This window comes from Gymnoscopelus microlampas, assembly GCF_963454915.1.
Source record: "Gymnoscopelus microlampas genome assembly, chromosome: 9".
Classification (NCBI taxonomy): domain Eukaryota; kingdom Metazoa; phylum Chordata; class Actinopteri; order Myctophiformes; family Myctophidae; genus Gymnoscopelus; species Gymnoscopelus microlampas.
The window spans coordinates 24,225,458-24,251,085 of NC_139946.1; the positions used below are offsets into that span (position 1 = coordinate 24,225,458).

General features: G+C 39.8%; 1 protein-coding gene across 1 annotated transcript; it reads left to right on the forward strand.

The window, feature by feature from the left end:
- The first annotated feature begins 1,095 nt into the window (after positions 1 to 1,095).
- Positions 1,096 to 25,348, forward strand: firrm (fignl1 interacting regulator of recombination and mitosis). Its single transcript, XM_084067000.1, has 25 exons — positions 1,096 to 1,250; positions 2,496 to 2,624; positions 3,338 to 3,377; positions 3,939 to 4,027; positions 4,139 to 4,243; positions 4,654 to 4,794; positions 5,151 to 5,313; positions 5,498 to 5,582; positions 5,955 to 6,093; positions 7,824 to 7,913; positions 8,012 to 8,076; positions 9,231 to 9,379; positions 10,832 to 10,961; positions 11,795 to 11,981; positions 13,245 to 13,327; positions 15,683 to 15,734; positions 17,129 to 17,218; positions 17,614 to 17,799; positions 21,232 to 21,351; positions 22,082 to 22,177; positions 22,275 to 22,388; positions 22,926 to 23,030; positions 23,112 to 23,192; positions 23,294 to 23,443; positions 24,956 to 25,348. Exons 2-25 carry the CDS (start codon positions 2,535 to 2,537, stop codon positions 25,163 to 25,165), a joined length of 2,760 nt encoding a protein of 919 aa, XP_083923126.1. The 5' UTR covers positions 1,096 to 1,250; positions 2,496 to 2,534; the 3' UTR covers positions 25,166 to 25,348.
- Positions 25,349 to 25,628: the final 280 nt, after the last annotated feature.

Below are 25,628 nucleotides of genomic sequence, written 5' to 3' on the forward strand. Positions count from 1 at the left end.
CACACACACACACACACACACACAATGGCATAATGCATGCAAGTAGGGAGGCCAGTTTTAAAGTGATTAATTAATGTCATGATTTGTGTGCGTGGGGAACTCATTTGAAACAAGCTCAGTGCTTTAATGAGTCTTCCAGTTTAGTAGACCTCGTATTGTGAATTTGTACTTCCATGTACTGTTGTCCTCATGTCTTAAAGTACATCAATCAATCAATCAATGTAGCCTATGGTTGCAGAAAGAAAACAAGTGTCTTTAAGCGTTAATATGATCTACAAAAACATTAAAAGATGGCGGAAATATGCATAAAATAACTGAAATTGAAGTTACATGCGAAAGCTAGGAATATTAGTATGTATGACACAGAGACTCAGTTACTTCGCCTAGTTGTTATTTTTTTCAGCGCTGACCATTCGTAATTTCGTATCGCTATATGATTGGTTGAATATCGACTGGATGTTAGTAACGACCAATCACAGACCTGATAGATACACGAGTCCGCCCGCAACCAGTGTTGCCATGTCTGCATGTCTGCTTGTAAAGTTGCTTGTAAAAATTGGTATTTGCAGCGGGTTGCGTTTTTTTGGGCTTGTTTCTAAAGTGTACTTGCTTTTAAAGTTTAGGCTTGCTTCCAGATTTTGTAAATATTATTTAAACCAGTGGTTCTCAAATATTTTCATGAAAATGTCACATTTTCATGAAACATTTTAACAACACACAACACAACAATGAACATTGTAACAGCACAAATGCTCCCCTGGTTATTTGTGCACACTGGCCAGGGGAGCATTTGTGTTGTTAGAATGTAAAAAAAAAAAAAATCCAAATATTACACATTTTATTGCAAGAGTTTTTGAAAATAGCCAATCTAGCTCACAACGTGTCGCATCGTGACGCGTTGTGAGATTGTAGATCTTGCAGAGCTTGTAGATCGAACAAGCCGAGGCATACAGGTTTAAAGTGCTCATGTGGCCTAATAATTTGCTTCCTTTTTGGGCTTGTTTTCATAGATGTAGTTGCTCATTTCTCCCACAAACTCTGGCAACACTGTCCACAGCGTCACATGCGACTCAAACAAGCGCGCGGCTGTGAATGTGTCACAACAACCACTATAGCCCGGTGGCAGAATTCCCCATACACTTAAACAATTTACACTTACTAAACTAAATAACAACCGTTACTGTAAATGAAGCCTAAAGTAGAGGAACTCCCAGGAATTCTGTACGGAGAATTACTCTCTTGCTTTTAAGGTGAGTATTGTTTTGCTGACCGAACCTGTTGCGTTAGCAAAACAAGGCTAGCTTGCCTTGTTTCATCTGAAAACTTGCAAATGTACCCAGCTGTTTTACCCAAGGCTGATAATGCATGGCATAATGCATGAGATAATAGCTATTTTTCTTGGTGATAACAAAGTATGTATGTATGACTGTAGCTCCAATCGGAACCTCACCCTCCGCTGTATAGCTCCGAGATGAGGTTCCATATCGTTCTCTGCCGTTCGGCTGAAAAATGTCCGCACATTTGCCACTTTACATGTTTCTTACCCCTTTCTGCAGATCGTATCCAAAAAGTAAAGGTATTCTGAAATGATCACAGATGTTTGAAATTTTAACTCACCATAAAATCTAACAAACGAGGTGAAAAAAGCACTTTATTCGCCTCTCTCCTCCGCCGGTTACATGTTTTTAAGACATTGCGCAAGAGTTGCGCCCATAGAGATAACTACTGATTCCCCTACTGGTCAAATGTTGAATTGCATCTTCTAATGCATAATATTATTGAACCGGCTGAGGAGAGAGGCGAATAAAGTGCTTTTTTCAACTCGTTTGTTAGATTTTATGGTGAGTTAAAATTTCAAACATCTGTGATCATTTCAGAATACTTTCACTTTTTGGATCAGATGTGCAGAAAGGGGTAAGAAACATGTAAAGTGGCAAATGTGCGGACATTTTTCAGCCGAACGGCAGAGAACGATATAGGACCTCATCTCGGAGCTACATAGCGGAGGGAGAGGTACTATATGGGGCTAGTATGACTGACTCTATGAATTAATCATCCATAGGCTTTCTTGGGTTTAAAATCCCCTTAACAGACTGTACCTTACTGGCACACTGGTGTGAGAAAGTCAGAGGTTTTTTATTTTAAAATTAAATATTAAAAAAAAGTTTAGTCAGTAGAATTAAGTCCCCTCACATCGATATACAAATTACATCCTGCACATAATTCTACATTCATTCAAACTTATTACTAACTCTGACTTGGGATGGAGTCTGGGAGATAGGTGGGTTATTGTCTAGTGAGTCTAGTGATCATTGCAACCAGATGTGAAAGAAAATATTTATAAAGAAGAAAAAACGATTAAGGTTGTTATTTATATGGACAGTCAAAATAAGTTGGTAATATTTAATTGTCATGTTGTGTCATAATTAAACGTTATGTTGATGTGGCACACTGACTATCAAGAAAATGAAAACATAGCACTTCATGTCAAACAGGTTGCTGACCCCTGGAGTAGACCATCTGTGAGTGTCGAGATGTCGCAGACCACTCTGTTGGAGGAGGTGGTCCAGTGGAGTCAGGACACCTGTCGCCAAGAACTGACATCTGTGCTGCCCAAACTTACTATATCCTTTAAAGTGCTGACATACTTGACACCAGGAATATATATTATACACTTCACTATCCACCACAGCAAAACCAAATATTGGGGGGGGGGGGGGGGGGGGAGTTGTTGAAGTGTGGGAGCCAAAACTTCTGCTGCTCTTCCAAACCCCGGAATCCCTTTTTGGCCAGGGGAGCTTTTGCCCTTTTATAAGCTTCAGGCAGTACGACTGTAAGAGTTTGGAGACCAACCTCTGCAGGTGTACTAGCTGCAAGTGAAGTGACTCTCACTGACAGTGTTTGCATTGTCCTCTAAGACGCAATTCCTTGTTGAATTGAAAGTTGCTCATAATGTGAGAACTGTGGATTTTTTTGAAACCAAAGTCTTAATAAGAGGATGGATGACCCAAGCTGTCCATAGAGGTGCAATATTGGTGCTTTTTATCTCTTGAAGTGGGCTGGCTGTGTATTGATGGAAGTGTGACTTAAAGGCTGTAGTACAATGCAAACACCCTCTGAGTTGCTTGCGGCTATAGATGCTGCAGTTATATTGTATTAACATACTCCTTATATACATTTTTATTCATTCTAGATTGCAGCTTGAAAGTGAATAGCAACAACTTGCCTGATAAAGTCGTGTAAATATCACCAGATTTATAACAGCTGTAATTTACCTGGAATGATATACAATTTTAACAGTTGAAATATAATAATTGTGTTCCTTAGCTGTTGGTACTCTCTGCATCATAAATCTGAGAGCTGGGAGGAACATATACGTAAGTCAGTTCATTACACACTCGGAGCTCTTGTTTTGTGACTACGTCAGTAAAACCAATGGAAACTTGGTCGCTTTCAGTTGAGATGCTTAATTCATAACTGTCTCTAGGTCTGTCACAATTATTACATAATCGTCTAATCACAATTATTTGAGATAATCGCAATTATTTTGCATAATTGTCATAATCGGTTCTATGTTGATTGTTGAAAAATATTCAGACATTTTCAGACATTTTCCAAAAATAGCAGAAATGGCTTATCTACAAGCTTACAACGTGTCACTTCGTGATGCGTTGTAAGCTTGTAGATCAGCCATTTCAGCCATTATAACATTATTAAATATGTCAGTAATTTCTTTGTATACTTACCGGTAAGTTATTTGTCATATCTGCCCTGCGCAATGTTTCATTACGAAGCCTAAAAGGCGAACAGAAATTACATTTGTATTCATGTTCCAATGTTAAATGTCTACAAACCAAATCGTTAATTGCAATTATTTGTATGAAAATTAATCGTCAACTTAAATTTTGTAATGGTGACAGCCCTAACTGTCTCTACAGGTATACTAAAGGTTATCACAGATATGTTCCTCCCTCATATTGGTCTCCAAGAGCTGGAGGAGGCCTGTTTCTCCAAGGTCTTACCTAAGGTGAAGAACATTTCTCATTCGTTGTACTCATTTACGAATAAATAGCAATGTAATCATCATTCAGTGTGGTTAAATAATTTATATTATGACCAATGTGTGTATCGTATGCAGGCCGTCGAGATGTTTGATACCCTGTTGAAGGAAATCTCAAACCAGGTTGGAGAGCTTTCCAGTCAGAACACAGCACTGCGTGCCACGCTGAGGAACATTCTACAGGTGGTTTCATTACTTTGTTTTGTTCAATTTACGTATCTGTAGTGAGCAGCTGGGCGTAAATTTGGAACTCATTGCTTTGGTCTAAAACACATGAATGCAAAGTTCAAATGTAATGTTTCTGTCTTAGACTAGAGAACCTTCACCAGGTCACACCTTAAATCTGTTGTTATAAAACCTAACAAGCCCCGATTCATACTCACACAATCGTGTCGTGCGCCGAGAATAACCGACCTGCAAGCTCACAATGTGTTGCGGATGCGACATATTGTGAGGTTATAGGTCAACTATCCTCAGCCGTTCTCGGTGCGCAACACCATTGCCTGACGGAGCATAAACAAGGCTTTACTGTGTGAAAGGAGTGTTTTTTTTCTATAAGAGCATTTTTAATTGGTTATTTCTGTATATTCCAGGCAATGGTGCAGATAATAGAGGCAATGTCTGCATGTGTGCGTCACGTGGGCTCGTTCGAGAGAATTCCTGATTTGGATACTATTCGCACTCTACCCTCTTGTATCCTTAAAGTCCTAAGGGATACCTTCCAGCACTGCAAGGTAAATGATTTAGTTCACAAAATAAAGTCTTGTAATACGCACAACTTAAAACTGGTACTGGGTTGAAAAAGCATAAAAACATCAGAAGCTGTGAACTAGTTCTTAAAAGTCCTCCCAAAAGTCTAATAAATGTTAAACATTTCCATTCATGCATTTACTGGTGAAATGGATGTTATTCCAACTTAAAATGTACCTTACTGAAACATGCTGTATGTTTTTAATGCCCTCAACAAGGCCCTTTCATCAACACTTAAGCTCATTGCGTAAAGTTCTGATGGATTATATTAGGGTTTTCACTCTTATTTGAAACAACATAACAACTTGTCCCATTCCACATGTGTCATCCTTTCCTCCAGGAGAGTGAGGTGATGTATTGTGGCCGTCTGTCTCTGGTGGCAGACATGCTTCAGGGTCTCTTCAAGGAGGCATACTCCCTACACAAAGGTCTCATGGAGCTGCTGGACAAGATTTCCTTGGATATCAATGCCTCAGAGGAGGAGGTGTCTGATGTTGTCACAGGTGTGTGTATGTGTAGACGACGTGCCTGTGCACATGTGGGTGCACATGCACATAATGCTCACTCACAGGGTGGATAAACCTCCATGCTTGTGATAAACATTTTCAACAGCAGTATTTATTTGTATGCCTATACCACAATTATCACTTGTTGTTTCATCAAATACACTTGTGTTCTTTTCCTCAGCGCTTCACAGCCTGCTGGATATCTGCTCTGTCATCTCTGACCTGGACATAGCACTTCATGCCAACACATGGAAATTCATTATCAAGTTAGTAGTGCTGTCAGACATGATCCTGGCACTCTGAGTCCCATGCCAGTGACATTGCTTTCGTTATACACAATGCATAGACTGGGAGAGGTTTTCATTCATCAATGAAATCTTAATGGTCAGTTAGGCAGTGGCTCTGGAGGTAGAGCAGACGTCTGGGAGCCGTAAGGTTTCCGGTTTGATCCCCTGCTCTCACCGCATGGTTACCTCTGCCGTTGGTTTGTGAATGTGTACCGCATTATAATTAACGGTGTGTGTGAATGGGTGAATGTGAAGTACATTGTAAAATTCTTTGAATGGTTGGAAAGACTATAAAGGCGATATATAAATGCAGTCCGTTTACCATTCACCATTCATGTGTGCACTGTGCAGACAGAGTGTACGGTACCAGTCGTTGGTGGAGGAGCATCTACGTCATGGTGATATCAGCAACAGTCTGTGTGACAACCTGCTGGCATCCTTTCACAGCTGTCTGGAGCTGGCAGAACAGATCAGAGAGGCTGGTCTGCAGGTAGGAATACTGATTGAATGTGTGTTGAACATTGATTGATTGATGTACTTTATTTATTAAGACATGAGAAAACAGTACATGGAAGTACAATTCACAATAGCACTAAGCTTGTTTAAAATGAGTTCCCACGCACACAAATCATGATGACATATAAGAGACAGACAGATATGCACTACTATATAGAACGTCATATGATCAGCTTACATAATCTTGTACATAAGAAACATGTACTAGAAAAGAGTTTGGGGGGGGGGTCCTGGGGGGATCCCTGCAGGGAAATCCTTTTATTTTCAGCATTAGCTTCTAAAGAAAAACAAGAAAAACAAGCAATAGTAGATATTTCTGTGTCATGTTGTATTTTTGATGTCCTGTTCAGGTCAAATGTGACCCATTTGTTATACTGTTTATTCTTGAAGCACAATGAGTGAGGTTTGAGGTTGTAAGCATAAAGTTGGGATTTGGAGAGGTGAAGATTTGCTGATACTGCTGTGTTTTGTTGTCCTGTTATCTTCAAGGTTTAAGGTTAACTCTATTATCCCACAAGGAGAGAATTGTTTTGCATCCAGGCTCACATAAAAATAGTACAAAAGGACAAATAGACAACATCCACACAGTAAATCACAGGGCTACGAGCTAGTACAGGGAAATGGAAGTTCAAGCAGGTGCAAATGTGCAGCGTGCAGGGAAATAGAAATTCATACCAAGTACAGTACCAATCCATCTAGCTGCCATTAAAGGACAACTTTGTTTTTTTACAACCAAGGTTTATGTTTTAGCTTGTAATTAAAGTAAATAAATGATGAGTGTAATTTTTTTTTCATTTACTGCTTTCTATAGTTTTAGAATTTTTTGCGATATTTTTTACAGTGGGCGGGGGCATTCTGTCCGGTGGCTAAATATGCCTTTTTTACACAATAAAAAAGGTCCGGCTGTCTGAGATGGCCAGATGTGAGTTATTGGGGGCTAGAAGAGCTACTGTAAATAATAATAAAGAAAACGCCGGGTTATTGTGTTAAAAAAATACATATTTAGCCACCGGACAGAATGCCCCCGCCCACTGTGAAAACACTGTAAAAAAGATTGTGAAAATTGCTAAAACTATAGAAAGCAGTAAATTTAATTTTTTTAACACTCATCTTTTATTTACTTTAATTACAATCTAAAACATAAAGTTTTGTCGTTTAAGCATACAGTGTCAATAGCCCTTACTGTAAGTTAGGATGAAGGAGGCTATGGGGTGTTTTAGTCCTTTAGGCCTGCGAGCAATAGCCACCACAAATTGTGTGTGGATGGTCCTGGCAATCCAATATAGCTTTAGCCCTCCTAAGGACCTGCCTGTTATAAACGTCCAAAAGCTTGATATGACTACCGCCACAGAGATCGTGCTGGCTATTTATTATTTTTGGTCAGATTTAGGTTTCCTAACCATGTAATACAAAAGGTTAAAGCAGACACAATAAAACGTCACAAATATTTGTAAGTATTGTAGAGATTGTGTAAATACACAGAAAGATGCTCTAGAGTTTGTCTGCACAAGTTTTCAGTACTTGGCCACATGTTATCAAGATTTGAGCTCTTAGTATGCCTGCAGAGGTTTGCCACTCTCTTCACATCGATATGAATTATAATGCTAGAGATGCTGTGGCCATTAAAAAAAGAAGAAAATAAAGAAAATATAAGTTTTGATTGAGTTGATGATCTTGTTTTTTTGTTTGTTTTAATTTTCAAAGGACACTACACAAAGCCCAGAATACAAGCTGTTCCAGAAAACCACAAAGATGTGCAGATTCTTTGCCAACACTTTAGTTCATTACATAAAGGTACAGGATTATTTCTTCCCTGCTTTTTATTTCCTTCAACTCTGATTACACATCAGAACTATTGAAATGTGAATGTCTTCACTCTGCCTCTTCAACAGGAATTTAAAACCTTTCTGACAAAATATTGTTCCCGCTTTCACCAACTCTACCTCCAGATCACCAGGTAAAGTTTTGTTATGAGGCAAAAACGAAAACAATTTATACCCACATTAAATACAGTTGGTCATTAAATACTGACCATTATTAAGATGCACAGTTACAATTACAGTACACATTATTATTTATCATTTTAATTTACAGCCTATTATATACACATGTACGTACATATGTGTATTTAATGGGGGACTATTAGGGAACCAGTGTTTTTAGGTGTGTCACAGTAGCAGAGGCGCCTGTTTACTACTGGTTTTTCCAGCAGTGGTCATATCCTTCCTGCCTGACCATTGACAGTGGAGGGCAACAGGCTTACATGAGATGAGATAAAGTGAATGTCCGCACACGATATTCTGCTCTCAACAATAATGAACGTTGTTCGTTGTTGTTGGTTATATAAATACAAAGACAGGAGAACAGTATATCGTGTGTGGACATTACCTTTTTCTTCACTTGGGTTATTTTTCAGTCCAGCATCGTGTTCAAAGAACTGTGGAGATGTGCATATCCTACCTTTTTTCATATTCTTTACATGAGAAGGCACGCACGCACGCACGCACGCACGCACGCACGCACGCACACAGAGAGAGAGGGTTGTCCTACCTCAGGCATGGCTGCATCAATCCTCGTTTACAGCTTGGTTTGATATGCCATCCTTTGATTGGGTAATATTGCAACAATGAATGTTGGGGATAATATACAGGTGTGTGTATATATGTGTGTTTATATATATATATAATTTTAATGTACTCATTAAAGGTAGTTAAAGCAAAACGTTTTTTCCTGACAAAACAAATAAATGTTCAGGTGATTTGCCAATTTTGTCCGGTCAGGACAGAGTACCCATTTATCAGCTTAAATTTGTGTTCCAGTTTGAACATTGTCTGCTAATTGTTTGTGTCATCACTTTCAGTTTCACTTGTTTATCCTGTTTGAGTTATCGCTCCTGATTGGATAAAATTGTTATCGCAACCTGAAAATGCATTTTATGTTTACTAAAGCGCTTCAGAGACAGGGAGACCCTTTTTACTTAACACTCTAGCAATGATTGCTATAGGAAAATAGAGCTATTTAACACTTATTTTAACCAAAAAATAGTAATTCTCAAATTGTTACAAAAATAAAAACAGGTGAACATACAGTATTTTGTCTTCTCCCACTCAGTAAGTTTCCTCCGAGCCTCTGTGCCCTGGCAATTCCCTCCCCTCTGTCTGAGGAGCTGAACGTGGCTGCCCTGGTTCCAATGGAGGCTTTACTCTCCCAGCTTCTTCCACTACGGCCCTTTGCAGAGGTTGTCCTCCAACTTGACCAGCGTGAGTACACAGCTAAATCTGCAGTTAATGAGATTTTATTGAATTGAGTTTGGAATTTTGACACACACACCAAAGAATTGGTAGACCTGTCACTAATTACCAGGCACAGAGGTGCAGAACATCATGGATTTCGGTGGCCAACGTACTGTACATCAACACAACCTGTATGTTACGTCCCCATTTCCAGCAACCTAGAATGACTAGACTGACTACCTATCTTCTTCAGTACTTTGAAAAATCTATCCACATGCATGGGAATACAATATTTCACCCACTTCTTTACACCTCATCATCATTATCATCATCATCATCATCATCATCATCATTATCATAACCTTTATTTCAACCTGGTACGATTGAGGGGCAGGCCCTCATTTTCAATGTAACCGAGATACAACACAATACTCTACAGAAGACAGAAAATACTCAAAGTTAAAATTCTTAAAACTAAAACAGATAAACCAAAATATTTAACAAAGCCGTTACAATCTTGAACAATAGTGTTGGAAACCATTGCCCTGAATTGACCCATAGGAGGAAATTAACAGATTTTAAGTGTTCTGGAGTCCATTCCAAGCAGATGGAGCACTGACAGAGAGAATGCTGCCTTGCCTAGCTCTGTCTGAGCATGAGGAACTTTGAGCATCAGGAAGTCACTCGAGCGGGTCTGGTAGGGACTAGGGTTCTGATTCAACATAGAACAAATATAAGGGAGAAGCATTCCCGAAATGGATAAAATAAACAGATACCAGTGCTCCTGTAAATGTGATGTGATGTGAAGAAAAATAAACAGTGAGTGACTCACACTAGTTGGGAGTCTCATCGCTGACGGGATATTTTTGTTAGTGTCTGCGTGGAACTCAAAGAAAACACTGCGCTGGTAGTTCTCGACCGAGTGCACCAGTTTACTGCCCTCAAACTAGAGGCCTGTCTTCTGCTGGCCGAGTCCCATTTTCTCTCTGAATTTTGCTGCGTAGGAGGGCTTGTCCTCAGCTTACCTCTTGTTCATGTAGGATGCCATGGATGATGGCTCTGCTTCCCTTCTGAGATGGAATATTGTGACATGATCCTACCTCCAGTGCCACTTTTTATGCATCTGTTAGGTAAAACAGAGTTTTTTTTTCGGAAATAAGGTTTCTGACTGCGGGCCTTTGATGTCAGAAACGGGGGCGCAATGCAGTCTAACAACTCTGGCAGTCTGGCATTATACCCAATAAATGTGTCACTTGAATGTGACCCATGTGACTTTCACTGCTGCTGCAAGGATGCGAATTTTCCATTAAAAGGAAATCTGTTATCGCAGTGCTGGCTCACAAGTGCGAGTGGCTGACTGCCAACCATACATTATATTCACACGCTAGTTCCAGTGGTGGTGGTGGTAGTAGCAGGAGGAGCAATGATACAATACCTTCCGATTTGCCTGACCATTGCCTTTTTTATGTTTAAATACAGGGTTTGGTCCTGAGTTTGAGCTTCCCCATTGTCTTCTGCTGGCTAGTGTCCTATCCCAGCTGGCTCCCCAGCCAGAGGAGGTGATGCATCTCTGGCACGAGGGCAGCCAATTCTCAGAGGATACTCCCAGGTAATGACCCCGGCGTCATAGCACTAGAATGTCTGGCTTAACACAATTTTGGAATTTTTGGGTTTCGTTTTGAAAGAGACCAGCTGTTCTCCAGTGGTTATCAGAAAAGCAGCACATTAGGGGAATTGTAAGAGAATTAAATACAAGTCTGAAGAAGTATTACGAACAGAGCTCTCACGGTTAATATTTTGAAATTAGACAAACTAGATAAACTGTTTTCCAGGCCTGATAAAGGTTTTGAATCAATCAAATGCTTTGTAAAATGTTTGGATCTACATTGTTTTTGTCTATTGATTTTGTGCATGAAAAAAAAATGTCCCAAAACACATTATGTGAAATACCTGTGGCCTAATGTGTACAGGATGTTGCGTGACCAAAAAGAATAGATCTACAAGCTGACAACATGTTGCATCGTGAATTGTGATACGTTGTTAGCTTGTAGGTCTGTTCTTTTTGTCATGTGACACCTTCGCTCGAGTATGTCTTGGGGCATTGGTATTTGGTAGCACGTAAGAGCCTCATTAATGCGTGAATTATCTGTGAATTATATACTGAATAGGCCTGGAAATGGTGTAATATACTGTACTTTGGAAAAGTATAATATACCATGTACAAATCCAAATGTTTAATATAGACAATTATGTAGTGAGTTAAGGGAGAGTGTAGAAAGTTGTAATAGATTGTGCATTATACAGTAGTTATTAACTTAATATGCATTTAAAGCTAGTTTCACTTGTTTGTTTTTTAACCGTAAATCTTCAGAATTACCTCAGGAACAACAGCTTTTTGGAAATGATAACTAGACCACAAACTGTATCTCTTTTATTCCCAAGGCTCCCACTCTTCCAGGCTGTGCTCAAGAGTTTTCAACGATGTTGCATTGAGCGACGAGTACCCGTGATGTTACTAGGGGTCATGATGAAAGGTCAGGCCCAGGGTACAGTCACCCTGCACCACCATGTCTGTGTGCAGCTCTGTGCCAGTGTAGCCGCCCTGCCCCCAGCTTTTTTCCCCACACTGGTGAGGACAAAACACTTTGTTTTTTATCTATGGTGGAACAATTATGTGAGGAGATATTGGTGTGTTTTGGTTAACATGGGTGTGTTCTATTTAAGATTGTTAACCACTCTCTAAAAACACTTTGTTTTTATCTATGGTGGAACAATTATGTGAGGAGATATTGGTGTGTTTTTGGTTAACATGGGTGTGTTCTATTTAAGATTGTTAACCACTCTCTTGGACAAAACAAAGTCTGGGAGTTGGACCTAAATTTGGAGCTCACTGAGGAGTCATGGGAAAATTATTTAAGGTGCATTCACACCACCTCCTTGTGTCTTACGCTAGGAACCCACCAGGCGCGCAAGCATAAGTGCACGGATGCTGAATTTCTTCCACTCCATGTTAATGTGATGGTGGCAGCTAAGTCACATTTGATTTGCCCAGTGATACAAAAAAATGGCACTTGAGTTTTAGTACCTCTTCTTAGCCTTAATAATTTGAATTACACCGATTTAAAGTGCAAAGTGAGTAACTACCGCAAAAACAAATACGAAGACATATTGTCGACTACGCCACCTTTGTTAAAGGGGATTGGTCCCCTATATAAACCACTCAAATGCACAGGACACACAGGTTCGTGTTTGATACCAGGTAAGGAGAGCAACGGGGGGGCCGTGTTTTTTCGATAACTTTTTTCATTTATTTTAAATATTTTTTTTGGAAAATGAAAAAAATTAAATACAATAAAATAATTAAATAAAATAAATGAAAAAAATAATTAAAAAAAAAAAACACGGCCCCCTCACGTATTAGGACGGCAGGGTGAGTCAGCAGAACCAAGGACGGGTGTTTTTGATGAATCTAACAGGTTAAAAATGGAGTTTGAAGTTATAATGCGTTTGTATTGGAAGGGGGCTTGTATGATAAAATGATTATCAAATATCTAAATACTAAATCAAGCAACTTAAAAACGGTCTGGGGGGCTCACAAAAGCCTGAGTAGACTATAAAATGACCCAAAGTTTTTTTGAAAGTGAAATATCCCTTTAAGGAGATTCCTTTATCTTGACTAATGACATTGTGGAGTGGTAATTTGTTGTGGTGTTTTTAAGTGGTTGTATTCTTTCAAGCCATTCTGTGTCTCATAGAATAATATACTTTGATTCTGCTGTTGTTTTTCTTTCTTCAGATTTCCTGCCTTTCATAATGGGCTGTTGCTTCTGATATTTTCTGATAACATTCCCAGACTGCCTTCCTCTGTCCCTGCCTCCCCCTCTCTTCACAGGAGCGCTGTTTGGTGGAGACGCTGCTGCAGGCTGACACTCAGACGGCCCTCCTGGCAACAGACATTTGGTGCTTCATGGCACGGTGAGATTTATTTTTAAGTATTTGTATGAGGACTTTGTGGTTGCAGCAACAACCCATCATTGAAGAATTATCACTAAACTACAGTCAAGTAGGATATACAGGACTCGCATATAAAGCATCAGTAGACTATATAATGCCGGTAGTGGCTCAGGTGGTAGAGGGACCGCTTGGGAATCGGGTTCCTATTTTGATCCCCGGCTCCCCCTGAGTTAGTGACGAAGTGTCCTTAACAAGACACTGAACCCCTAACTTCTCCTTATGAGCAGTATGGGTCCTTGCATGGTTTCCACCGCCGTCGCCCGTTGTGTGTGAATGTTTGAATGTAATGCACAAGCGCTTTGGATAAGGGAGCTGTGTAAATACAGCATTTACCATTTACTATAGGCTACACGTGGGAACTGGGAATGAGTGTAGGTATGTCTGTAAGTAGCCTATGCATGTAGGTACAGTAAGTGTGTTTACAGTACTGTAAGTATACATTTGTATAGATGGATATTTCCGTTCGCCTTCCTTTGTAGTTTTATATGGAAGGAAGGATGTAGTGTATTTATTGTAGCCTATGTGACGTATAGGGTGCCATCATCTGTGACTTGTATTGCTATTTTTGTCTTCCTGGAAAGAATGCCATAATGATTATTATCTTTCAATTTTATTGTGTTATCCTCAGCATTTTCAAGGAATAGAGGATATGCGCATGCTTAAAGTGAATGGCACATCGAGTGGCAAATCGAGTGGCAAAGAAACATGCAAAATGAGTTTAACATTGTTTAATGTTGTTTAATGCAATCAGATATGACTTTTCTGTTTGGATGCATGGGCCGTCAAGGCCAGAAAGTATTTTTTTGACACTCAGTAGGCATTCCTGCATAACGTCCGGGTTTGATGATGATGTCACACATGTATATCCTCTACATGTACAGTATTTGTCATAATGACCTGTTATAGCTGTAACAGCTTTAAAGTGAGATTCATAATAATTTCAAATCTTAGCTCACCGTGATGTGCATGTGATAAAAGCTATAAATATGCAACAATATCAAATATCCACATTATGCAAGTATAAAGTGTAACATCTTATATACACTGGGTTAATAATTTATACATCAAGAAACAACAATCAAGAGTGTTTTTCATTCACGCTAGGCTAATAATTCTTCTTAAAACATACTTGTATAGGAAATCCCTTTGTCATTTTAATTATTAGAATTTGTATTTCTTTGTTCATGATTCCACTCTTATTGAAGCTTGTAACTTCCATGTTATTGTCTCACTCTCTTTCTCACTTAATTATAAAAAAAACTTTTATAAAAGAGTTTATAGCCCTGCATTGTATTTACTCACTTATTTATTATTATTATTTATAGGGATGTCCGATATTATCGGCCTCCCGATATTATCGGCCGATATTAGCATAAAAATTGATATCGGAAAAATATCGGTATCGGTTTTTGAAGAATTTTTTTTTTTTTTTTTTGCTTTTTAAATAAGTTACAGGAGTTCTTACTGTATATGGTGTGTGTGATATGAAATTTGAGCTTACCCTAATCACAATAATCCCCGCATATATCGGTATCGGTTGATATCGGTATCGGTAATTAAGAGTTGGACAATATCGGTATATCGGTTATCGGTAAAAAAGCCAATATCGGACAACCCTAATTATTTATACTCTTTATCAGACATGCAAAAGTGTCACTTTTCAGCTACAGTCACCTTTTTGAACCCAAATAGGGCAATTGTGTGACACTTGACCCGAAAGAAAACAACATGTCACCTTTTTCACCTCGGGGCTGTTTGCATGCCTGATTTATTCTGGGAAACGGTTAAGTGTTTACTATTACTTGTAAACATGGACACCTGGAGTAAATGTTAGTTTAATCCAGTTGCTAGGGTTTACTTAATAGACTGAACTATTTCCTGTGATTGTCTAAAAACCATCTGGCACTGAGTGCATGGCACAGGACTTCACAGGCGATTCCTAAGAATCTGGCATATGGGAAATTCTAAAGCAGGTCTGCTGAGTCACTCCTTATCTTTTTCCGCTATCTGAAAACCCACCTGCTCAGACTCCTCTCCATTCCAGACTGCCTCCTCAAACTTAGCCATAGTTCCACAGAATTCAATCATTCTCATCCTACTGTCTATCCTGTCGGGCACCTGCAGTACAAGTATATTTGCGTCTACTCTTCCTTCGAGTGAACTATTTGGATAGATGCTAGTTTTGTTTCTTACTTGTTACATTGTTGCATATCCTGTAATTCCATGACCAATTACACCGTTAGTTAGCAAATGTAAGTCGTAAGTATGGCTGTGTAAACTTTAATTCACTGCTGATCATATACTCTTTGTCCTCAGGTACGGGACAGCTGAACTTTGTCTGCACCACACTGTCGTCATCGCCAATCTGGTGGGTGGATACCAACAAAATGAGATGGTTGAGAGAAAGTCTGTTTTAAAGTCCTACTGTTGTAGAGGGTGTGTGTGTGTGTGTGTGTGTGTGTGTGTGTGTGTGTGTGTGTGTGTGTGTGTGTGTGTGTGTGTGTGTGTGTGTGTGTGTGTGTGTGTGTGTGTGTGTGTGTGTGTGTGTGTGTGTGTGTGTGTGTGTGTGTGTGTGTGTGTGTCTTTTTTTAACTAACATCTCTCAGAATTTAGCCGCTTTCTATGATGTCAGCAGCTTCTACACTTTGTTAAATTCACCATTACTGAGTTGTTAACTGTACTTTGTGAGATATCATGTAGCTGAAGCATGAGTTACATACTAGTAAGATTTTACGACTCTTTTCTAAAGCCTAAAGGGAAGGTAGTCAAGGTACAAAGTACAAAATTAATTAAAATCTCAATCATTTGTAATATATTTGCTTTTTTTAATATATATTTTCAACACCGACCACTTCTGATATAGACCAACTCAACTTTTTATAATTACAGAGCAAGTCAACCTAATATAATAGTGGTTAGACTGACGGAATGTAGGGTAAGTGATTTTCTTTGTTTAAAATAAGTGTTAAATAGCTCTATATTCTGATAGTACTCATTACTATAGAGTGTTTGTTCAGTAAAAGGAGTCCCCTTGTCTCTCCAGCTCTTTATAAAACAGAAAATGCATTTTCGTTTCAGTTTCAGTTTCATTTCCGAATTTTATCCACTCAGGATAGATAACTCAATCAGGATATAGATTAAACAAGTGAAATTGGAAGTGATGACACTAAGAAATGAGCAGGCAAAATTGGAACTGGAACACTATAAAAATGAAGCTTAAAATGGGTACTTTCTCCTGATTGGCTGAGATTTTGACCGGAAAATGTATTTTCTGTTTATTAAAGAGCTGGAGAGACGGGGAGACTCCTGTTACTGAACAAACACTCTATAGCAATGATTACTATCAGAATATAGTGCTTTAACCTTTTAACAAAATACTTTTTGTTTTAACCAAAAAATATCACTTACCCTACCTTTTTAAGTGATATTGTGGCTATCACAACTTTTCACATTACTTCCTGTCTATGACCTTTTCCTACTGTATGCACACACTAAATACAGTAGGAATTCTAAATCCCTTAATCCTTCACTATGGGGAGTGAGGGGTCAGTGGGTGGCTCACTCTGTCCTTTGTGGCACCCCAACAGAGGTGACAATTGGTGTTATTGAACCTGAAGGGGTCACGGACACCTGTCCATAATCAGAATAAGCTGAAAATAACCCCCGCCCCACATGGCTCTTCACCCCTCCTCTTCCTCTCTCCTCCTGGTTCTCCACATTGTCTCAGCTCCTCACCGTTGGCCTGCTTCTCTCCTGCTCCAGGTGAAAGTGTGTGGCGAGGGCTGTTACCAGGAGGCCCACCTGGGCCTGCTGCTCAGACGGCTGGTGTTCCTCATGACCCCCAACCACCAGGTCAGTGACACCACTGGGAAGTCTGTTTTCTCACACCTTCCTTCAACCCTTTTCCTCAGAGTTAACGACCCGTCAACCATTTCCTCAGAGTTAAGGTCAAGGTAACAGTGTTAAGCTCAAGGTTCAGGATGTGGATATTACTCATTTCATAATGAGATAAAACTTTCCTTGTGCTCCCTTGTTGATGAGAACCAGTATAGAAACCTATTTTAAATCTTAAATGGAAAGGGGAAGTTGAATTGTGTTGCATGTGTGTGGGTGTGGGCGTCATGACGATTATCAAGTTACTGCGTAGACTGATCAGAGATGACGTTATGAATGATAACATGGTAATAAATAGTGTGAACAACATTCCTGGCCATTTCCTTTAGGTGTGTTTCTGCTTCTTAATCTAGATGGAGTTGGTGGAGCGCTTCCCTTCCTCTCAGATGGAGAACCTGGCAGTGTGGCGTCATGTCCTCCTCAGAGCCCTCTCACACGATGTTCGCCTACGTGTTGAGACGGACATAATTGCTCTAACACAGCAAGTCCTGAATGACTGGCAGGGCGGGGGACACAAACTGGGACAGCTGGAGAAAGTGGTGAGGGAGACCCTGGTATATTGCTGTTAGTGGACAGTGACACTTGAGACCAGGAAAACCTTCAGCATGAAATAGAATAGAGCAGGGGTCTTCAGGCCAAGGACCCCTTGGTTGAGAGACGGCTGAAGCATGGTTGGACCCCCACTAGATATTGTATAACACTGTGTTGCAGATTAAACTTTTTCATAGATTTAGCTTCATAGACTTGTTTGACAGCACTATCATCAGTGTATGTTGGATTCATATTAATGTGTATTTTCATTTACATTACATTTAACCACTTAAACCATCACTTTTCCCTCTACACCATGCCGAAAATAGCCGATCTACAAGCTCACAACGCCTATTTTTTTGAATGATTGTGCAAAAAAATGTTAGGATTTTTTTTTTAGGAATTAATTAATTAATTAATTATATTTTTTCCCCTCAAAATATTAACGGGTTGGTGTGATGATGGAAAACACAACTACCTTATGCTATTGTTAGTCACATTTATTCAACATTGTGTTTAGCTTTGTACCAGTGTTTTTACATTTAAGTCCAGTTTCAATCGCCCTTGTTAGTTTTCATCATATTAGTCAACCTCGTCCTGTTTTTATTGGAGTTTTAGTGGACTAAAAGTCGAGCATTTTAGTCTTTATATTAGTCTAACAAAACATTAAATATTTCGTTTAGTTTCAGTCAACAAAAACGGTTTACATTTTAGTCTAGTTTTAGTCAATGATAATTTTTTTAGTCTACTCCATTCCATGCAAACTTGGCATTTTGATTTTACCACACTGATCCCAGTACAACCCAACACTAAACACCTGGTTATAGAACCAATGTCCAGTTCTAAGAACTGATCCCAGTACAGCCTGACAACACAACACCTGGTTATAATATGAACCAACTCACACTTATCCCAGTACACAGCCAACACCTGGTTATAGAACATGGGTCTTCAACAGGGGGTCCGGAACCCCTAGGTAGTCCTTAGATTTACAATAGGAGGGCCACCAAATGTTTGTGTGATAGGATTTATTTTATTTTACATTAACCACTTGAAACCTAGCATCCTTATTCTGAGGGGAACATTTGCCGAAAATATCAGATCTACAAGCTCCCTATTTTCGGCAAAGAGATTTGGTGTACAGGGAAAAGATGAGTGAACCAAGTACAGAGCCAAAGGTCATGTTTACTAATTACTAAGTTGAGGGTTTAAGTGGTACATTTCTGAAAATCAACATATTAATAGAAAATATAATGTGTAAACAAACAAACAAACATCATGAATTTACACATCACTGATGACAGCGCTGTCAAATAAGTCTACGAAGCTATCGATGAAATCTATGAAAAAGTTTAATCTGCAATACGTTATACAATATGTAGGGGGGTCCCTGCTTCATTTCTCTGACAGCTAAGGGGTCCTTGCCCTGAAAAACGTTGAAGACCCCTGGTATAGAACCATTACCACACTGATCCCATAACATCCTAACAAGACAACACTTGGTTATAGTCAGAACCAATGTCCAATGTCTAAACACCAGGTTAGAACAGTAATGCACTACCCCCCCCCCACGCATGCGTGCCGCACGCTCCGTTGTGTGTTGCTACAAGCTGCTACAAGCAAGGCTAACGTTACTATTATTGGGTTCGGTTTGGCTAATGCTAGAGTTACAGGTACGTTAAAGACAGCTGACATTGCAACATACATTGACAATTTCCACTCCCATTCTCCACACAATTCCTGGGGGGGGGTTATATCCATCACATCAGCCAGTTCCCTGTTCTTTAGTCGAATAAGCCTAATAGGCTCTATGCGCAGCAGCCATATTGGGAATGAATTGGGCCCCTTCCTTACTTCCGTCACAGGTGTTACCAATGATACTAATTAAGGCTCTGTTCCATTTAGTGTGGCATAGTGGCTGTCTTATTTTCAAGGACCCTCATAACTCTGAGAGTGTACAAATTTGTACACTCAGAGTTACACACCCACCATAAGGGGCCATTTGGGAACCAAAATGGAGTGTATCTAGCGAGCCAAAATGCACAATATCAGCACCCTGACCAGAATGGAACAGAGCCTTCATTAGTATCATTGGTAACACCTGTGAAGGAAGTAAGAAAAGGCCCAATTTCTTTCCAATATGGCTGCTGTGCATAGAGCCTATTATGTTCCGTTATTGTCGCTTGGCGAAAGTAAGCTTGGTAACGTTGGATGGATCGTGTTGCAAACACCAGGAGTCAACAACAGATAAACTGCGTCGTAGTTTTGTAACTTTTGTTACTTTCGTCCGTGAAACAAAAGGGGGGCGAGTGTGATTTGGGGCGAGGAACGGTTCCCACTCTGCTCGTCAAACTCAATTGCGCAAATACTATGAATAATATTTTGGGGATATAATCCTATAGGCTACATAATATATTGGAAATTACAAAAATAAATATAGCAGGTGCCTTTACTGTAATATGGGTGGCTATTTTTATGTATTAAAAACATTCCTGAGCCTTGCGTGTGCATTGCAACATTGCATCACTTTCACCAGAATTTCTTTGGCTCGGCAGGAAAAATGTTAGGCCGGCCCAGAGGGGTGTGGATGGTTATTCAGGTCAAATACGACACGTGCCAGAAGGTTTATACAATCAAAGCAATGTGACTGATGAGGGTAGTTTATTGTCCTGTGGTTGACCTGATCTTGAATTTCTTTTTTTCTAGATTTTATTTTGTGGCTTTTCTGCCTTCATTGATAGCACAGTAGAGAATGACAGGAAACAGGGAGAGAGAGAGACAGGGAGTGACACACAGCAAAGGTCGTCAGGAATGGCACACGAACCCGCAACACGCCGTCAGGAATCGGAGCCAATGTGGTATGCGCCTGGATCGCTAGGCCAGCGGGCGCCCCGATCTTGAATTGCTGGGAAGCCCCCCCCCCCCCACCTCTGGCACCTCAAGTAGATTAAAAAAATTCCAAGAGAAGTTTTCATACAGTTCTCTGGTGAGAGTGTTGCCCTCAGAGTGAGTGACACAATAGCAAAAAATAAATTGACAAGTTTTGTAGGTCTTAATAGTTTTGAGAAATTGACAAATATTCTGGGAAAGTGTGGGCAAATTATTGCAGTTCATAGTCTTGATACTAATTATGCAAATGTAGGCTGTAGACCTATCATCCACCTCTGTCATTGTTCTTTTCACTAAAGAGATGGCTCAGTTGACGGTCCATACCGTCTGGCTATCAGCTGTTATTGACATTGCATTAAAGACTTGGAAGTTGGTCACTATCAGCATACTAGTATGTGATTTTGGAGAAAGCCAAGGACTGGAGAAAATAATCTGCAAATAAATGAAACCAATAATTTCCATGAAACATTAGAATGTAACGTGTGTGTGTGTGTGTGTGTGTGTGTGTGTGTGTGTGTGTGTGTGATTATGACTCTCCCTCCTGTGTCCAGAATGGGGCGCTGTCGCTCCTCTTAGTGGTGGCCCGAGGTGAATCGCCTCCTGAGGAGCAGTGTGTGTTGTCCGCACTGAGGGTAGTCACACAGCTCTGGTTACGCATGTGTCCTTTCCAGGTAAGAGACAACGGACAGACATCAACATAAGACACATACACAGTGGTGGAAAAACTACTCAAATCTTTTTACTTAGGTAAAAGTATCAATACTGCAATGTAGAAACACTCTGTTACAAGTAAAAGTCCCGGTAATCAAAATTGACAGTACAAAAGTACAAAAGTATTGGTATCAAAATATACTTAAAGTATGAAAGTAAAGGTACTCATTATGCAGAAGGTCCCATTTCACAAGTTTTCAAATGTATACAAATCTTTTGAAAATAGCAGATCAACAAGATGCGATACATTATGAGCTTGTAGATCGGCTATTTTCAAATGGCCAAAATGTATATAGGGCTGAAGTTTTGTAATAATAATCAAAATCTACAAAGTAACTAGTAATTGAGGTTTTCAAATAATTGTAATGGAGTAAAAGTATAATATTTGCCTATGAGATGTAGTGGACCCTAACCCTAAGTAAAAGTACTGAAAACTGGAAATACTCAAAAATACCTCAAAATTGTACTCAAGTACAGTACTTGAATTAATGTACTTAGTTACTTTATACCACTGTATGTACAGGTGCTGCACATGACAACTCCCTTTGTCTGTATCATGAGCAGTGTTCATTTTGTCGACTAAGACGAAACAATTTAAAATGATGTGTTATTCAAAAGACTAAGACTAGTCAGAATTTGCTTAAATGAACACTGATCATGAGTGTCCCCTTCACCCCTCAACGCCTTAAGGTGGAGACCCACCCTGTATTGCAGTGCACGCTGCGACTGCTCCTGTCCATATCTGCCATGTTGGTCAAAAGCATCGAACCTCAAGTCATATGTCAGGTACGCCACTACTGCTTGTTCTTACACTTGTCATATTAACATGCCAAAACATTAAGAATGACTGCTACAGTTTTGTGTTTCTTTGTGTGTGTGTCAGGCTTTGGTGTGTGTCAGTGCACTGGTGTCTCAGAAGTGTCCTGATGAGGTGGTGCTGGCTGCCCTGGAGTTTATGGCCTCTCTAGGGAAGATATTCATCTCTCATGAGAGCCAGGTAAACGGAGACAATCACTAGAGATACCGTATTTAAACAATTCATTTTTCGCCATTCATGGTAGTTTTGCTCCAGGTTGTTCAGGTTGGTTGGATGGAAAGCATATTTTGCCAGATTCCTGTGCTGGACTTTGACTTGGCCAGGGTAGTACTGTACATTCACCTTTTTGTCGTTACTCCTGTTTTGCTTTGGCCTTGTGCTTTGGATCACTGTCCTGCTTAAAGGTGACGTTTCTCCCCAGCTTCTGTTTTGTAGCAATTTAGTGGATTGAAGCAGGTTGTATTGCAATAGCTCCCAGTATTTTGATCAATACATTCTTCCTTCAGTTCCAAAAAGATTCCCTGTCCGTGTTGAGTAAAAGCCTCCCCGCAGCATGATGCGGCCACCTCCAATACATAACTGTACCATCCATCCAGGCATGGGTGTTTGACAGATACCTCATATGGTGTCAAAAAGCTTGTCTGGCAAAGCTCCCTTTTGTGGAAGAGTATTGTCATTTACTAGTTAGCTATTATATATGATGACTTTGTCCCCCAGAACCAGGCCTTGCCCAGGCTCAGTAGTCTGTTTGGAGCCCTGCTGGCTGAGACATCCTGGCTGCTGTACCATCACACCCTGGAGGCATTCGCTCAGTTTGCAGAGGTAATACATATCTTGACAGATATATTTACCAAAACTATATATTGGTGGTGGACTGAAGAATGTGCTCCCCTGATGTTCTAGATCACAAACCATGAAGCCGTGATCTCCCAGAGCTTGTTGGTGGAGGACACCAAAAACAAAGTTGTGAATTATCTAAGCAAGGTAATCGGCGCCAGCCACATTTTGTCAGGATGATGTGTCTATCTTTGATGGGATAACAGACAACGATAGAACAATTGCATTTATTAATACTTTTCTCGTAGACCATAAATGGCCAGGAAGTGGTGGAGGCGCGGCGAGAGAGACTCAGGTTGGAGACGCCAGTTATTGAGCAACACAATGAGTGGCTGGAGAATAATAACAAAAGTGTTGAAAGCAGTTCCGCTGTTCCTGCTTCCACTGACGCAGAGGAGGTGAGTGGCAAAATCATGTTTTTATGCTCTTTAACCCATTAAGACCGGGAACACATCTGTGCCATTTTAAGATTTATTTGGCTATTCAAAAATAGCTGGTATACAAGCTGAAAAATCATAAATTTGTGCAAATCTTTGAATATATATATATTTTTTTAAACATTTTTAACTAAAATCTTTGCTTCTGGGGATTCTACAAATGTCTTCTAAATCCTAGCAGTTAAAAAAAATGTATGTTGCTATCGTGGTTCTCAAATTGTTTTCATGTCAAGGACCACCCAAAATTATATGTATTTGTCTGCGGAGTACGGCCCCCCCCCATCTCAAAATATGTTGTTCCAGGGACCCACCAGAAGCAAAAGATTTGAGTAAAAAATGTTTGCTTCAAAAATATACATATATTCAAAGATTTGCACAAAGTTTCACAATTTAAAAAACATTTGCAGATATATAAGCTCATAGCGCAGCACTCGGTGCCGCGCTATGAGCTTGTATATCTGCTATTTTTGAACAGCCAAAGACATCTTAAAATGACACAGATGCGTTCCCGGATTGAATGGGTTAATGAAGCCCCCTGCTTCACATCAATGTAGTTAGTTCACAATCACATCACACTTTTACAGCTGGGAGCTACTGAGTTCTAACAGTTCTTATACTGTGCCGCTCCACTGGAGCGGTTTGTGGGTTACGTGCCAGGTTCAAGAGCACCTCACGGGTAACTGTTAAGGGTTAGGAGTGTGTTCATTAATTACTTAATTCACACAGATTCAAACGTCAACTTTCTGGTCATAAGCCACATACTGACTTGTGTTTCTGTTGATTGCGTTCAAGTCATCTTAAATTGTTAAAGGGATAGTTAACCCCCAAAATGACTTTTTTCCCTATCGATTAGTCACCCCATAGAGACATTAATTCATGGATGTTTTTGTCGCATTCCTAAGCCAATAATTTGATGACCGGCAGCGGTTCCGGTAGAAGAGACAAAGAGTCTACTTTGTGTTTCCTACCGGAACCGCTGCCTACCGGTCCGCTGGACATCAAGTTATTGGCTTAGGAATGCAACAAAAACTAAAAAATATAAGCCTCCATGGGGTGACTAATCGATAGAAAAAAAGATTGTTTGGGTGAACTATCCCTTTTAATAATGCTATAAAAACACATTTCCTTTTGTATTGCTTAAAATAAAACTACAAAATGTGACGACCTAAAACTTTTATTATACTGTATTCATCCAGATCAACATATGATTCAGCTTGTAAAATTGAATTCCCAGACAGTAATTAACCACTTTAAACTTGGCGTCTCTATTTTGGGTATATAATAGGTAAAAAAAAAGATCTACAAGCTGACAACACACACGAAACACGCGGTGCAACGCTTTGTGAGCTTGCATATCGGCTATTTATTTCTTTTTACATTTATTGAATAGGGCTGAAGTGGTTAAGTCAGACAGAAGGACAGATGTTTCTTGGAGTGTTGTGTAATCATGTGACACGTGTGTCGCTCTCTCAGCCCTGTTCAAAGAGAGCGCGGCAGGAGACCAACGCGGAGGAGGAGTACAGACGCTGCATCCAGACAGCCGAGAGTGCTTTGAAGGCCCTGGGGGCTCTCACTGAGGGCCATGCCAACACCGCTTCCCCACGTCCACCATGGCTGGATTCCAAGCTGTGTGAGCTACAGATGTTGATAACTCAAATCAGCACAGTCCAACCTGCTAGCTAGTGGCGGCTTTCTTCCAGTGCCTGATTAGTGCTTCTTGTTTTTTATTGACAAGCTAGTTGAGTACATTATTATAAATATATTTTGGGAATCTGTGAAAGCGAGACATTATTTCATTTGTCATATGATGGCCTGCATTTTGTACAAGATCTGTGTTTATTAAACTTTGTTACCTTTTAATATACAGAGCTCTGTTGAATATCTTTTTAAACTCTCTGCCTAGTGTAGTCTCCATAATTTCAACAGATGTATTTATCTATTTTAGTTAATACATAGTTTCTGCATTCGTTTTGAGCGATGTTCGGTTTCAAATGTAATTCTAGGAATCAGTTCTAATGGACTAGACAGACCAGAATGACTAACTTCAAGACAGCTGGGATTTTGGTATTTGTGTCAGAAAAAAACTATGGCGCATTAATAGCCACATTTGAAAACATGCTAAATTCAGCACAATTTATGGATGAAT